Source organism: Coffea eugenioides, unplaced genomic scaffold (genome assembly GCF_003713205.1).
Source record: "Coffea eugenioides isolate CCC68of unplaced genomic scaffold, Ceug_1.0 ScVebR1_2089;HRSCAF=3053, whole genome shotgun sequence".
NCBI classification, from domain to species: Eukaryota; Viridiplantae; Streptophyta; class Magnoliopsida; order Gentianales; family Rubiaceae; genus Coffea; species Coffea eugenioides.
This window is the reverse complement of record NW_020862543.1, coordinates 19,471-34,926: the sequence shown is the minus strand read 5'-3', so window position 1 is coordinate 34,926 and position 15,456 is coordinate 19,471. Positions and strand designations below refer to the sequence as shown.

The 15,456-nt window shown below is 50.9% G+C and overlaps 1 protein-coding gene across 1 annotated transcript; it reads left to right on the top strand.

Annotated features, from left to right (window-relative positions):
* The first annotated feature begins 12,703 nt into the window (after positions 1 to 12,703).
* Positions 12,704 to 15,449, top strand: LOC113756219 (CASP-like protein 5B2). Its single transcript, XM_027299983.1, has 3 exons — positions 12,704 to 13,157; positions 14,084 to 14,216; positions 15,054 to 15,449. The coding sequence occupies exons 1-3, from the start codon at positions 13,027 to 13,029 to the stop codon at positions 15,252 to 15,254; spliced, it is 465 nt and encodes a 154-aa protein (XP_027155784.1). The 5' UTR covers positions 12,704 to 13,026; the 3' UTR covers positions 15,255 to 15,449.
* The last annotated feature ends 7 nt before the right edge of the window (positions 15,450 to 15,456 follow it).

Here is a 15,456-nt window from a genome sequence, read left to right as displayed (position 1 = left end):
TCCAATCACGCCTTAATTAAATTGAAACTTGATAAGAGAGATACAATTCTCAACCAATTAGTTCCAATCATCCTATCCATTCATTTGAGATTTTGTGACTTTGGGTTCTTTTATTCATTTACTTATAACCTCACTGTACACTTTTAACACTTATTGTCGGTTGTAGTCATTTGTTTGTGATAACCTTCATGTCAAAGGGCAAAGGGAAAAAAAAAAAGCAAGAAGAAGAAGTTGGACGCCATGATGATCTATGACAAATTTTAATTAATAATTGAGCAACTTATGAAAGCAATTAAAAATTTGCCTGCATATTTTGCTAGATATTTTAGGGACTAGTAAATGCTTAAAAACACGAGTTGCTAATAGAATCTCTCCATCCAAAAAATAACAATGGAAAAAAATATGTATATGTACATTAACATGCAGTTGAACAGTAATCTTCACAATCCTAAAACCAATTAGTAAAGGAACAAGATGTGTATAGACTTGCAAGTCTGCTGTCTTAAAGGGAAAAAAAAAAAACAGCAAGCCCGATGCAGTTGACAAGAATGTGCCAAAATGCTTAAAGTTCAGAAAACGGTGGTGGATTGAAAATTCCCAGACGAGAGGCCTCCATTGTTTTTTTAAGTTGGGTAATGGGTACCCAACTTAATTACCCAAACCGCCCAAAATATATGTGGGTTTTTATTACCCAACCCAAAATTAGCCCAACACCCAATTTATCCAACCCAACCTCTTAAGTTAGTGGGTGGGTTGGGTGGATTGTTGGGTTTTGGGTATAATTGCCACCTCTACCTCCTAGTTAATATTTGTGTGCGTAATGGTGGGTCAATTAAAATGCAGCAACTGAAGATCCATACGAGCGAACGTGGCTAGTAGAATTTTTTTTTTTTGGGCAAAAATATAATGATATTAAATAACTAAGTTATAGGTACAAAAGGAGAAAAGCAAATTCTCCTAATGTCTTCTTCAACTGAACTACTCAGTTCAAGAAAAACATTTTCCAAGATTAATAAGTTTCCATCTCGCTGAGCACCCAGTTTTGCACGTTGATCTACAAGTCGATTTGCTTCTTGATAAGCATGTCTAAAGGGTGACTCTCAACAGACCAATGATGAGGAACCTATGGTTAGAGATGATGGCAAATCAGCAGATTTTATCAATTGCATCTATTTCTAGCTGAATATTTTGCAAGTCTAGAGATAGAGGCAAGGACCAGCCATCTCTTATGACCTTGAACATACCCTATTGGTAAAACAGGAAGGTATAAAATGTGAAACTTTTTTATTACCACCATTTTCAACTAAATGAATTAAACTTGATGCTAGCTAGATAATGCTCGTTTAATAGACTAGTTGAGGTAAATTGTGTTCGCGAGCATTAGAATACTATTGGTGGCTGTCCACATGAATAACCGAACCTACTATAATAATTAAACATAGCGATGGTTTATCAAACCAGTAATGGAATTTAGTTCTCTATTTTGTAGGTGCAGAGGCCCCATCCTGAGGCCTAGACACGTGGCAGCCCAGGTATAGCCGAGCTGGGCCCCGGCCCCAGGCTCCTGGCGACCGCCCTGGGCCGCACCCCCGCTAGGGCTCCAGGGGGATCGGGAGACCGCCCCGCAGAGGTCGGAGGAGATCCCGCTCGGCGCGGGATTGAGATTATATCAGGAAGGTCCCGGAACGTACGGAGGTCGGACTCTGGCCCCGGTATAAATAGTGCTACACACCCATTGCCTAAGGTACGCTCACGATTCGGCTAATACACTCTGGCTAAGTTAATCCCCGTGAACCCTACTCACCGGAAAACTAACTTGACCGTCGGAGTTCCCTTGGGGACCACCTCAGGGCCCCCCTTGTAAGTTCACTCCTTTCTGTTTTGCAGGCTTGGGGCGAGTTCTTCCATCAACACGCCGAGCTCATCAGGTCAGCTCGGTCAGGGGAAGTTCCGTGCTTCTTCAGTTGGCGCCGTCTGTGGGAACCGAAAGGTAATTGTTAGTGTTGATGGCGAGGACACGGTCCAAGCGAACAGTTGAAAGCACCGGAGCCGGGGCCGGGGAGGGGTCTCGTCGAGAGGAGAACGAAGCGGCCGGGGGCGCTGGGGGCTCGGCCCTCTCAGGAGACCGGAGACGGCAGATGCTCCAGTTCGTGACAGAGAATCTCCCCATGCTGGAGGATATAATCCGGCAGGCAAAAGGAGGAGAGGAGGCGGGGGGCGCACCAACTTCCAAAGCCCAGGAGAAGGAGAAGGAGAAGGAGTCGATCCCCGACCCTTCGGAGGATGGGTCACAGGACCAGCCCCCTAGGAGGAAACGACCGCGGACTCCCCCTCGTCACCGAGCTTCGGTGGTCGGGGATAGCGAGAGGTACTCCCACGACCGGTCCGTGGGGAGCCGACCAAGGGATCCCTCCCCACGAAAACCTACGCGAAATGGGCTCGCACGCTCCCCCGCCCGATCTGTTAGGAGCCGCCCGCGCGACCCACCCCAGTGGCAGCCCGTCCGGGATGAGCTCGAGCAGATCCTGCGACCACAACCGTACGGGGACAGCTACGCAGCCTCGCCCTTCACCCAGGAGATCGAGGACTACCCGCTACCCCGGAGGTTTAAAATCCCGAACATCGAGCTGTACGATGGTTCGACCGACCCGGAAGACCACCTCTCGGTCTTCCTGACGCACATGCGTCTGCAAAACGCCGCGGATGCCCTCCGCTGCAAGACCTTCCCCATGTTTCTCAAGGGTAAGGCGCGGCTCTGGTTTCAGGGCCTGGCACCGGGGTCTATTCAGAGTTTCACCGAGCTGGCTAGACAGTTTGCCGCCCAGTTCGTTTCCTCGAAGACCTACTCGAAGAACGCGGCCCACCTGATGGCCGTTAAGCAGAAGCCGGATGAGTCCCTGAAGAACTTCATGACGCGCTTCAACACAGAGAGCCTGCAGATCAGGGATAAGGACGAAAAGGTGGTCATGGCCGCCTTCATGAACGGGTTGAGGGTAGAGGATCTCTACTACAAGCTTGTCGAACAACCTCCCAAGAACCTGGGAGAGCTTTTGACCCGGGCTCACGCCGCCGCCAATGCAGAGGAGGCCGGCCGCCTGAAACGGGAATCAGATCGGGAGTTTGGGGACAGGAAAGGACGGGCAAACCCTCCTGAATCCAAGGACGGCCAAGTCAGGAAGAACGTCTTCGACCGTCTCTCCAAGGATAGGGCACCAGCTCCGCCGCCCCTCCCAGAGAAGACCTACACCCCTCTAACACGGCCCAGAGCCCAGATCTTGGCCGTTATGGAGGCGGAAGGGCTGGGAGATCGGCCGCCCAAGATGGGGACGCCCCGGAACAAAAGAAACCAGGATCGGTACTGCGCCTTCCACCGCGACGTCGGGCACGACACGGAGGGGTGCTGGGCCCTGCGCAAGGAGATCGAGGACCTGATCCAGCGCGGTTTTCTAGGGGGGTTCGTGCGCCAACCAGGTCAGGGGCTTGGACGCAACCACTCGAGTGGCAGAGAGAAGGAGCCGCGAACGCCGCGAGCGGCGGACGCTCGGGATGCTCTCCAGACGGGACCCGACTGGGGGGGTGATAACACACTCGCGGAGCCCACGGGGGGGGACAGTCATGCAGCCCGGAAGAATAAGCGGCCACCCCCCGAAGGGGACGACTCCTTGAAGCGTCTGCGCATGGATGAGGAGATCACCTTCGGACCCAGGGATGCGGTTCCCTTGGCTTCCGGGAACCATGAAGCTATTGTGATAGACATTGTCACCAATAACTACCGGGTGAAGAAGGTGTATGTCGACCAGGGTAGCGCGGTTGACATCATGTTCTATCGCGTGTTCAAGGAGCTCGGATTAAGGGATGACCAGCTGACCCCGGTCCGGACGCCTTTGGTGGGCTTCACCGGACCACCCATCAGCTCGGAAGGGATGATCACCCTGATGGTCACAGTAAGTCAGGCTCCCAAGTGTCGGACCGTTCCCGTTAACTTCGTGGTGGTCAAGCAGTCGTCCCCGTACAATGTGTTCTTGGGGAGACCTGCCTTGAACGCCCTCCGGGCTATTCCCTCTACCTTTCACCTCAGCGTCAAGTTCCCCACTCCTGGGGGGATAGCCGAGGTGCGCAGCGACCCAGAGGTAGCCAGGGCTTGCTACCTGGCCACTCTCCGGGGGCAGGAGAAGGTGGTCGCCCAGACAACCTGTTTGGAGCCCTACATCCCAGGGGATGAGGCCCAACAGTTGGGCACCCAGGATGAGATTGAGGAGTTCCCCTTGAGGAAGGAACGTCCCGACCAGGTCATCCGCATTGGGGCATTGCTGCCAGCGAACGAGAAGGAAGGCTTGAAGGCCTTATTGAGGGAGTACTCCCAGGTCTTCGCATGGACGGTGGATGACATGCCCGGGATCCTTACGGACCTGGCCGTCCATCACCTCGACGTGGACCCTCACTTCAAGCCAGTAAAGCAAAAGAAAAGGAGTTTCGCCCCCGAGAGAAATGAGGTGATCAGGGCGGAGGTCGGCAAGTTGTTGGAGTCCAAGATCATCCTGGAGGTCTACTACCCGACCTGGCTGGCCAACCCCGTCCTGGTCAAGAAGGAGGACCTGACCTGGAGGATGTGTGTAGACTTCACAGACCTTAACAAAGCCTGCCCAAAGGACTGCTTTCCCCTGCCTCGAATTGACAGGTTAGTAGACTCTACTGTGGGCTTTGACATTTTATGCTTTCTGGATGCCTTTAAGGGATATCACCAGATAGAGATGGCCGAGGAGGACCGGGACAAGACCTCCTTCATCACCGAGGAGGGAACCTACTGCTACAGGACCATGCCCTTCGGATTGAAGAACGCGGGAGCAACTTACCAGCGCCTGGTGAACAAGTTATTCCAAAACCAGGTCGGCAGGAGCATGGAGGTTTATGTGGACGACATGATCGTCAAAAGTCGGACTGACCAGCGTCTCATACCCGACCTGCGGGAGGTACTGGACATCCTACTGAAGAGCCGGATGCGCCTAAATCCGAAGAAGTGCACTTTTGGGGTCAGATCGGGAAGGTTTCTCGGTTTCCTGGTGTCCCGAGACGGAATCCGGGCCAACCCGGATAAACTCCAGGCCATCATGGACATGGCCCCTCCGAGGAGCGTGAAGGAGGTCCAGCGGCTAACAGGAAGGATGGCCGCCCTGAATAGGTTTCTCTCGCGCTCCGCGGTCCGGGGGCTGCCCTTCTTCCGAGTACTGAAAGCGCCGAAGGACTTCCACTGGACTGAGGAGTGCCAGAAGGCCTTCATCGACCTAAAAACATACTTGGCCGAGCTACCATCTCTGACAGCCCCAGAGCCGGGGGAGACCTTATTCCTATACCTATCTGCCTGCAACGAGGCCGTCAGCGCGGTCCTGGTGCGGGAGGATGAGGGGGCTCAGAGGCCGGTGTATTACGTAAGCCGAGCTCTACAGGGGCCAGAGACACGATACTCGCCAGCCGAGAAGTTGGTCCTTGCCTTGGTACATGCGGCACGCAAGCTCCGCCCTTACTTTCAGGCTCACGGCATTGTAGTCCTGACTGACCAGCCCTTGCGTCAGATACTCACCAAGCCAGAGGTCTCGGGCAGAATGACCAAATGGGCTGTCGAGCTAGCCGAGCACGACATCGGCTACCAGCCCCGCAAGGCTATCAAGGCCCAGGCCTTAGCGGATTTCCTGGCTGAAGGGGCTAGCTTGAGTCTAACCGAGCTGAGCCCCCAACACGAGGAGCGGCTGCCGAAGGAGCCCTGGGTGTTGTTCGTGGACGGGGCCTCCAGCAAGGAAGGAAGCGGGGCGGGTCTGCTACTCATTTCACCCACCGGGGAAGAACTGACCTACGCCCTCCGGTTGGACTTCCCCGCGTCCAACAACGAGGCCGAGTACGAGGCCCTGCTCACAGGGTTGCGGATGGCCCACCAGATGGGCATAACCGCGATCCAGGTCAGGAGCGACTCACAGCTCGTCGTCCTTCAAGTCCTTGGGGAGTATGAAGCCAAGGACGAGGTTATGAAGAAGTACCTGGCCAAAGTTCGAGAGGCGGTGGCCTTGTTCGAAACGTTCGAAATCGAGCGGGTGCCAAGGTCCCAGAACAAGCGGGCAGACGCCCTTTCAAAGTTGGCATCCTCCTCATTTGCCCACCTGAGCAAGGAGGTATTGGTGGAGGTGCTAAAGCAGAAAAGTATCGATCAGGTCCAGGTCCTGGCTATAGACAGCTCGGCCACCTGGATGACGCCCCTCATTGACTTCCTCAGCTCGGGTGCCCTCCCCGAAAACAAAGCTGAGGCACGCCGAATCCGGCTCCGGGCTGCCAAGTACGCCTACACCGGGGGTACCCTCTATAGGAGGTCGTATTTGTCCCCCTGGTTAAAGTGCGTGACTCCCGAAGAAGGTGATTACGTCCTGCGCGAAGTCCACGAAGGAATATGTGCGGCACACGTGGGATCTCGGGTGTTGGCCAAAAAGTGCCTCCTTTTGGGCTACTACTGGCCATCTGTCTTCCGAGACGCAGCGGATCTGGTCCGGAAATGCCGAGCTTGCCAGGTACACGCCTCGCTGCGTCATCAGCCAGCTCAGGAGATGATTCCCATCCATAGTCCTTGGCCCTTCGCTCAATGGGGAATAGACCTCCTGGGTCCCTTCCCCCGAGCCCTAGGAAGATATGAGCACCTCGTGGTAGCTATAGACTACTTCACAAAATGGGTGGAAGCGGAGCCCTTGGTCTCTATCTCAGGGAAGGCAATTCAGAAATTCTTTTGGAAGAGCATAGTTTGCCGGTTTGGGATTCCGCATGCCCTGATATCCGACAACGGCCGCCAGTTTGCCGAGAACCCTTTCCGGAGCTGGTGCGCCGAGCTCGGAATCAACCAGCACTTCACGTCGGTTGGTCACCCCCAGGCCAATGGCCAGGTGGAGAACGCCAACCGAACTGTCCTGCAAGGGTTGAAGACTAGACTGGAGTCCGCCCAATCGAGCTGGCTGGATGAGCTCCCAAGTGTCCTCTGGGCTTACCGCACTACGCCCAGGGCGGCTACTCACGAGACCCCGTTCTCCCTAACATACGGAGCAGAGGCGGTGGTGCCCGCAGAGGTTGGTCTTCCCTCACCCAGAACGCAGAACTTCGTGGCACCGTCCAACGAGGAAGAGCTTAGGTGCAACTTGGACATGCTCGAAGTCAGGCGGGAGGAAGCGGCTATTCGAATGGCTAAGTATAAAAGCCAGCTTGCTCGCTATCACAACGCCAAAGTAAAGACTATACAATACCAGCCAGGAGACCTCGTCCTGAGGAAGAACTCGACAAGCAGAGTACGCGGCTCCAACAAACTCGACCCAAACTGGGAGGGCCCCTACAAGGTCCTGGAAGCGAGTCGAGCTGGTTATTGCAAGCTCGCAAGGATGGATGGATCTGAAGTACCTCGGACTTGGCACTTCTCCAATTTGCGGTTGTTTGTAGCGTAGGTTAAACCAGGGGGTTCAGTGGCTTGTCCTCGGAAATCCGAATTTTTGTTTTTCCATTCAATCACAGCTCGTTTTCATTTTCATTTGTATTTGTTTTATTTTCCACTTTTACAACCAGCACATACACTAGCACATTCAGCAATCCCTCGCTCAACGTCCTAGTGGGAGGCTTGGGTGTAGTGGGTGCACTTAATGAAGTGTGAAGTGTTCGGCCCAGGAGGTCGGCAAGAACGCACTTAATGCTTAAAGTACTCGGTCGGAAGTGCGAATTGTTCGACCTAGGAGGTCGGCAAGGACGCGCTTAATATTTAAAGCACTCAGCCCCGAGGGATGAGGTGTTCGACCCCGGAGGTCGGCACATAGCATTGCGAGTGGGCAAGGAAAGAAGAAAATAACTCTTCGAAATCTTATGTATACATTGCAAGCCTATCTATTACAGAGCTTTCGAGCTGCCTATCTATTACAAAACGCCCTGCCTATCTACCGTAAAACTTCCGAGTTGGTAATCTCCTTCGATGTCTGTTCTACCTGCGGGTGGCCCGACCGGGGTGGAAGCTGAAAGTACACCTCAAGCATGTTGAGAGGCGTATGGTGAAGGCTATTCAGGAGCCCGGGAGCAGGGAACCCATTCCGTCCTGGATGGACCTCCAAGAGCATTTTCAACTGGAGCATGGTCACATCCTTACAAAAAGACAGAATGGGCTTCTGGAGTGGCCACCGCCCTAGGCCACCGGCTCTTTCCCGGCAGCTCTGCCTGGAGACCCGTCCTCCTCCAGGGGAACCTGCTCTAGGTCTGCTCCTATGTCGGTTCGGCGGACCAGGCTCTTCAGGGCATGCCCCTTCCGGTACCCATCAAAGAGCCAGTCCAGCCTATCCTCGGCTGCAGGATCGTAGTCCTTGAAGTCCGCCACGTTGAAGCCGGGTAGGTTGAGGCCCTGCACCTGGGTCAGGGCCCGCGTAGAGCCAACCTGGAGGATGGGCTGGTTGAGGAGGGCGATGTCCACCTCGAACTGATCGGAGGAGATAAACTCCCGAACAGCCTTCTTCCGCTTTCGGCTGACGGTGCCGGAGAGCTCCACGGCATGCTCCTCCTTCAGCCTGGCCACACCAGCCCTCTCCTGGTCGAGTTCCGACCTGGTGGAGGCGAGCTGGACCTGGGCGGCATCCATCTCCTTCTCGGCCTTGTCTAATTTGGCCTTAAGGGAGCTGGCCTCCTGGAGGGCCTGGGAAAGCTTCCTCTCCACCTCCAAGTTCTTCTTCCTCAACTTCTCCAGGTCGGGAGACAGCTCGGAGAAGCGGGTAGCCAGGGCGGCACCAGCAGCGTTGGACTGGAAAAGAGAGAGAGCAGATCAGCATGCCACATCACTTAACCCAGACACGGGGGTGAAATCAACCCAGGGGCGATACTTACTTGGGCCTGGGCGGTGTAGTACGCGTCCAAGAGCTCAGAGGGGCTGGCCAGCTCCATCCACTTCCTGTCCCTAGGAAGGACCGAGCCCACCATCAGCTCGCGAGCCACCTCGGGGAACTGGGCTCGGTCGTTGATGGAGAGTTTCCAAGATGGACAGAAGTGGCGGGGGTCATGCATCGTGGGGGCTTGGCCTGGCTTCAGGGGAGCTATGTGGCGGAAGTGCCACAAGCTCGGGGGAGCCGACTCCTGGACCTGCTCCTCGGCAGAGCCCACGCCCAGGTGGACTGGTCCCCCGGAGACCCGCGCAAGAGGAGGAGGCTGTGCGGAGACTAGGGCGAGCCTCTTCTGCCCAGTCTGAGAGGGCTCGTCCCCTCTGCCCCTCTTTTGACCGGCCGCCTTCTTTTTGCTGGCGGCCTGCTTGGAGGGGGATGGTTGTGATGTCTCCTTCTGGGGGGCTGAGCCGCCCCCCGGGGTGGAAGCCCCACCTGGGGCCCCCCGAGCAGCTCCCGGCTGGGGGTCGGGAGTGGCCTCCTCGAGAGATGCGCCCAACAGCTGGGAGAGTTTCCTCACTGAAATGAACACCAGGTCAGCCAGACGAAAGACAGTAAAAGGCAAAAAAGGGAAAGTCTATACACTATGAATAAAGACAGGGTCAGAGCCAGCGTTACAGGTGTCGAGTTTGGGCTGGGGGGTCGCCACTTCCCCAGAGGATCCGGACAACGTCCCCATCAGCCCTGTTGCGGAGATCTGCTCGGTAGAGATCCTGGTAACATCGAGCTTCACCTTGGAGCCCAACAGCGGGCTGAGGGTCTCGTAGTCCAGGTCCTTTGGGTAGGGGTCGGCCTTGACCCCCCCAACCTTCCACACATTGGGGGGAAAATGTGTGGATCTGACAAAGAAGAAATCCTCCTTCCAATCCTTAACGGAGGAGGGGAGGCCGAAGAACAACTCCTGGGCCCCTTTCCCTCCCTTGGTCTGGGGGCCCCGGCGGGAGAAGTAGTACCATCCCGGAAGGGAGGACTTAAGAATGAAGGCGGCTCGGAAAAGGGAGAGAGAGTAGGGGATGTCGCAGAGAAGGCAGTAAATCAGGAATCCGGTGATGATCCTGATGGAGGTAGGGTGAAGTTGGGTGATTCTGAGCCCCCAGTAGGTCAGAATATGGGTCAGAGCTGGATGGATGGGGAGACGGAGCCCTGCGATGAGCTGCTCCCTGTAGATGGCCACGAAGCCTGGGGGAGGTCGGCAGGCTCGGTCGTCGGGCCCGGCCGCCCTCGGCTCGAAGGCCGGAGGGATGGAGTACGACTCGGCCAGCTCGGCCACGTCCTGGGGCAATAGGGTGGCCTCCTGTAGGTCTGGGTAACCGTAGGAGAATTCGGGATCCTCCCCCTGCTCCGAGGTAGGGGTCCCCTCAGAGGGATCCCTGTCTTCCCCAGCTCCGCCCTGGGCCCTGCCAGGGGAATCATGGGGGGACTGGGGAGAGGAGGTGGTTGCGGCCTCTCGCTCGAGGTAGGCGTCGAGCTCAGCCGTTTCCTCTAGAGCGCGGGCAGAAAAAGGATGGGATGAAGGAGACTGGGGTGGAGGAGAGCTCATGGTGTCAGTAGGCTCGGGCAGGTCTGAGGTGTGGAAGCTGGGACTAGAAGCAGAAGAAGGGGAAAGAGGGGGAGGAGAAGATGGTGACGAAGATGAGGGTGAAGGCGAGGAAAGAGCGATGATTCGGGGAGCTCTGCGGCGGACTGATACTATAGCAACAGAGGAGGAAGAATGATCCGACATAAAAAGTAGGAGGTAGCAGAGGGCAAAAAAGACACTGCAGAGGGGGAAGATGAATTGCAGAAAGGACTTACTGAGAACGACAGAAGAAGGACTGACGACTTGCCGGAATCTGGGTCCTGGTTGGCCGGAAATGCACTACTGAAGTTGTAAACGCACGGGGAAAGAGAAAATGGCAAATAGAGTTTACCGGATTTTGGGCAGCCACTATTTATAGGGGACGAAATGGGGGGAAACGGTTTGCTTGAATTTGAACCGCCCCATGTGAACGCACTTAATGGAGGTACGGAAACCGAGGGGACGCGACCATTGAAAGGACACGGGCGACGCTTCCCAATGACAGCCCTGTGCCGGAGGTGACCGCGGCAGAGCAGTGTAATGATGGGCTTCCACGTGGCTCGGGGATAGACCAGGTCCGCCTGGGAGCCTGACCTAATCTAGGGGGCTAGTGCAGAGGCCCCATCCTGAGGCCTAGACACGTGGCAGCCCAGGTATAGCCGAGCTGGGCCCCGGCCCCAGGCTCCTGGCGACCGCCCTGGGCCGCACCCCCGCTAGGGCTCCAGGGGGATCGGGAGACCGCCCCGCAGAGGTCGGAGGAGATCCCGCTCGGCGCGGGATTGAGATTATATCAGGAAGGTCCCGGAACGTACGGAGGTCGGACTCTGGCCCCGGTATAAATAGTGCTACACACCCATTGCCTAAGGTACGCTCACGATTCGGCTAATACACTCTGGCTAAGTTAATCCCCGTGAACCCTACTCACCGGAAAACTAACTTGACCGTCGGAGTTCCCTTGGGGACCACCTCAGGGCCCCCCTTGTAAGTTCACTCCTTTCTGTTTTGCAGGCTTGGGGCGAGTTCTTCCATCAACACGCCGAGCTCATCAGGTCAGCTCGGTCAGGGGAAGTTCCGTGCTTCTTCAGTAGGATATGGTAAAGTATTAAAAATCAGAATTTTCATTCGATTAATTTCAGCAATTAACATAACAAATGATATATACATGAATGGTTGTGTCAATGAAAGTTTTTTTACAACAATATCATGCGTTATATTAACTTTGATGAATAGATTTCGAACTTGAGCTTAAGTTTAGCGCATGAAAACCAAAATTGTTCTTGAAATCAATCACATTTATAATCTAAAGAATTGAATGACACGACCATTATTTGTGTTTTTATAATATATCACGGAATTCGATTTTTTTTTTTCTTTGTAAGGCTAACTCGATTCTTGTTCATAAAATAAGCGAACAGACGTTACATATTAGATTCTACTGCCATGCATGGACATGTTGGACTCATCCACTTATTTGGTCCATGGCCAATCCATTTTCAGGTTATAACTTCTAGCCAATAAGTGGTCAAGCGAATACTTTCGGCAATCATATAACACGGGGAAATAAATAAATTGCCATTTCGATGCATAACCACTAGAAAGGGGCTAATTAAAACCACAAATTACCCTCTCCAAAGAAACTTGGCAAGCATGAAAATTTTGGAAAGATGTGGGGCAAATATTGTGAATTCATGGTGTGGCTGGGCAAGTACGAGAGATTCCCGCAAGTGGAAAGCGACAATAAGATCCATCCGGCAGCAGAACAATAATAAAACTGCAAAAAGAAACCCTGACCACAAAAGCACTAATCAAAAGAAGCAAAAGAAAGAGCCACCTAGGAGAGTCCGCGTCACCAAAGCCACTCCACCCTCCATTAAGCAACCAATTACTACTTCGCATGAACACTTTCTAAATTCATTAATAAACCCAAAACCTCTCTCTAAGTCCTAACTGTAAAACCAGCTTAGTCCAATAATAATAATAATAATAATAATAATAATCCAACTCCACTTAGATGAGTTGATCACTAGGTGAACCATAATACATAGGCTTAATTGGATATTAAAAATCCAAACCTGTGCACTTGTTTTAAAGTTTAAAAGATATGTAGTGGTGCATCTTTTTAATTTAATTTAGAGGTGGATCCTCTTCTTTTAACTTTTCTCAGCCTAGTTGATTTGACACAAAAAAAAAAATTGTAATCTATTTATTTTACGGGTGGCAATGATTATGACACTAGTTGCTTCAAGAAATGTTTTCAGCTTTATGATGCTTCCAATAAAACACAAACCTAACGGTCTATCTGGAAGCGTTAGCAATTTTTGGTCATTTATTTCTCTCTACTCGCATTTCTCTGTTTAATCACGTCTTGTAGGCAGAAGAATACTTAAATATCTATAAGGATCGAAATGTTCAGTTATTGATGTGATTTGGGTTGAGGAAATGGGGGAGATTGGAGAAATCTAGGGCTTTGAGAGGGCCCTTTTCATTCTGGAAGAAAAAGGGCCCTTTGCAAAGTTTCGGGAATTTAGATAGAGAGAAGAAATGAAGGAGTTGATAGGGAGTCCGGGGACTGTTTGTGGGTTGTTATTAAGGATAGGGCAATGTATATTTGGAGCTGCATCCATTGGAGTTATGGTCTCTGCTTATGGGTTTTCCAACTACACTGCGTTCTGGTATGGATTCTTCCTTCGCATTGAGTTTTCAGAATGTGGTATTTTCATGTTTACTGGTTTTAGTTGATGGGATCGGGCCACTTGTTTTCTACTTCCTCCTTATCGAAACAAATACTGCGCTTTGGATTTTGTACTTGCCTTGATCTTTGCTTTCCGCTGGTATCAGATCTTCTTGGGCAAAGGGATTTTATAGTTCAGCCTTTTCTCTATAAAATGTTGATACGAGTTTATTTGGTGCCCAATTTTCATGCACCATTGTTTCTGGGTGTTTTGGTATCAAGTTTGCTGCTGTTTTCAGATGAAGTGAAGTATTTGTTCTAATTTCTGTTGGAATTGAAAATGTGCTACGACAGCTCACTAAATCACTCCTGGACATTTTGGAGCTGACCATATTCGCTGCACCATTTTGAAGATTGGATGTGCAGACATTTTTTTTTTCTAGTTTATAAACTTACCTTATTTATCCCTTTACCTTAACAGACAAGATGTGCAATTGGATGAGTTAAATTGAGACATGAGTTGATAATCAAAAGTTAAACATCTAACCTAGAAAGAAAAGTTACTATTTGGAGGACGTCATCGATTTGAAGAGACATAGAATGTCGAGCAATGAAAATTATATTGGTGCAGCATCTGTGATAACTGATTCTTTATAACACAACAAAGAAATCCTCTTGTAAGTGGGGTGCTTTTTGATCTAATATATCCAAGTGCTAATAATGTAATTCGGTGGTTGTTTATCCTATACTTAGAAGAGAAAGTATAGTCTAGTCTAAGGACTCTTGATTTTTTCTTATCTGCGCATGCCTGTTATTGTTGCCTTCCACACCCACATGTATTTGCGTATATAGGTTTTCTTGATTTGGCTTTTGAAAAAGATACTACGACTGTTATTCACTTTGGTAAATTATGACTTCTGATTTCAGCTATTTGATTGCATCGATGGGGCTTCAAGTTTTGTGGAGCCTTGGACTAGCATGTCTTGATGTCTATGCTTTGAGGATAAAGAGAGACCTTCGAAATCCTGTTTTAGTGAGCCTGTTCGTTGTTGGCGATTGGGTACCTTACAAATCCCTCAATCTGTCTCTTTTACATGAATAATTTGCTTATCTGGCACTGGTGAGTTAGCCTGTTATCATGGCTGGGCTTTGATTGTGAGAGAGAGAACAATAATTGCAGTAAACTCTAGTTTTATTCAACTTTCTTGTTTAGCACTCTTCTAACTCCCATTTCGCCCTTTGCATGCATAATTTTTGGAATCATGTTTATTACGGCAACACCCAGTACATGGATATGACTCTCAATACGAAGTAAAATTGCTGATCTTAACCATCCTGCGGCAAGAGGCGTATTTAGCATGATGTTCTTTATATGTGAGATTTAGGTCTCATAACATTTTCAAGCTATAGTTTTGAATATTGTTTCTCATCATTGTGCTTTCTGTCCTTTTGTTCCTAGCTTTGTTCAGTAACTTCCAAGTCAGAGAACTTTTTTCAACACAATATTCAGTTTTGTCAGCACTAGAGCTCTTATACAACTTCCTTTTCTGTCATATCTCACTAGACTTGAAGTTTATTTATTACATCTTTCTGTTTATCCTTCGTAACTGTAAGCGTTCCATGTTGATCTATGGCTGCGTGCTTAATTTGGCTGAAATTCATACGGAAGACAGTTTTACGCTTACACGTTTTGCCAGTGCTAAGTTTTGAAAGGCTACTATTCCATGTATCAAAAAGACATGCGTTTGTCTTTGCTCCCATATTGAAATCAACTTCACGCAAATAAAGTGTTCTTATCCTATTCGGTCTTTTATATCTTTCTTTGTTTCTTTCATTATATTCTTGTTGGTTTCTTTCTTATATATTTTCTGATTGGTGGATAAGTGATGCAATGCAGGTGACAGCTACTCTATCACTTGCAGCAGCATGCTCATCAGCTGGGATAGCAGTTTTGTATGCCAAAGACTTGAAATACTGTAAGGGCCCAATGCAACCTTCCTGTAGCAAATTTGAACTCTCCATTGTTCTGTCTTTCATCACTTGGTGTCTGATCGCTGTATCTTCTCATGTAATGTTCTGGATACTAGCCTCAGTTTAGGTGCTTGAAGCTCTTTTCACTTTGTCTACTTGGCTCATCTTAAAAATCATCTTTCACTTCTATATTGCGACTGCATTTTCTGTGAGAGGGAAAAACTATCCTTCATTTGACCCATATTGGTTGGTAGCTTTCTTCATTTTTGTTACAATAACTGGGCTCTTTTGGCCTACACGGGCCAATATTTGTTTTCCAGCAGGGGAAG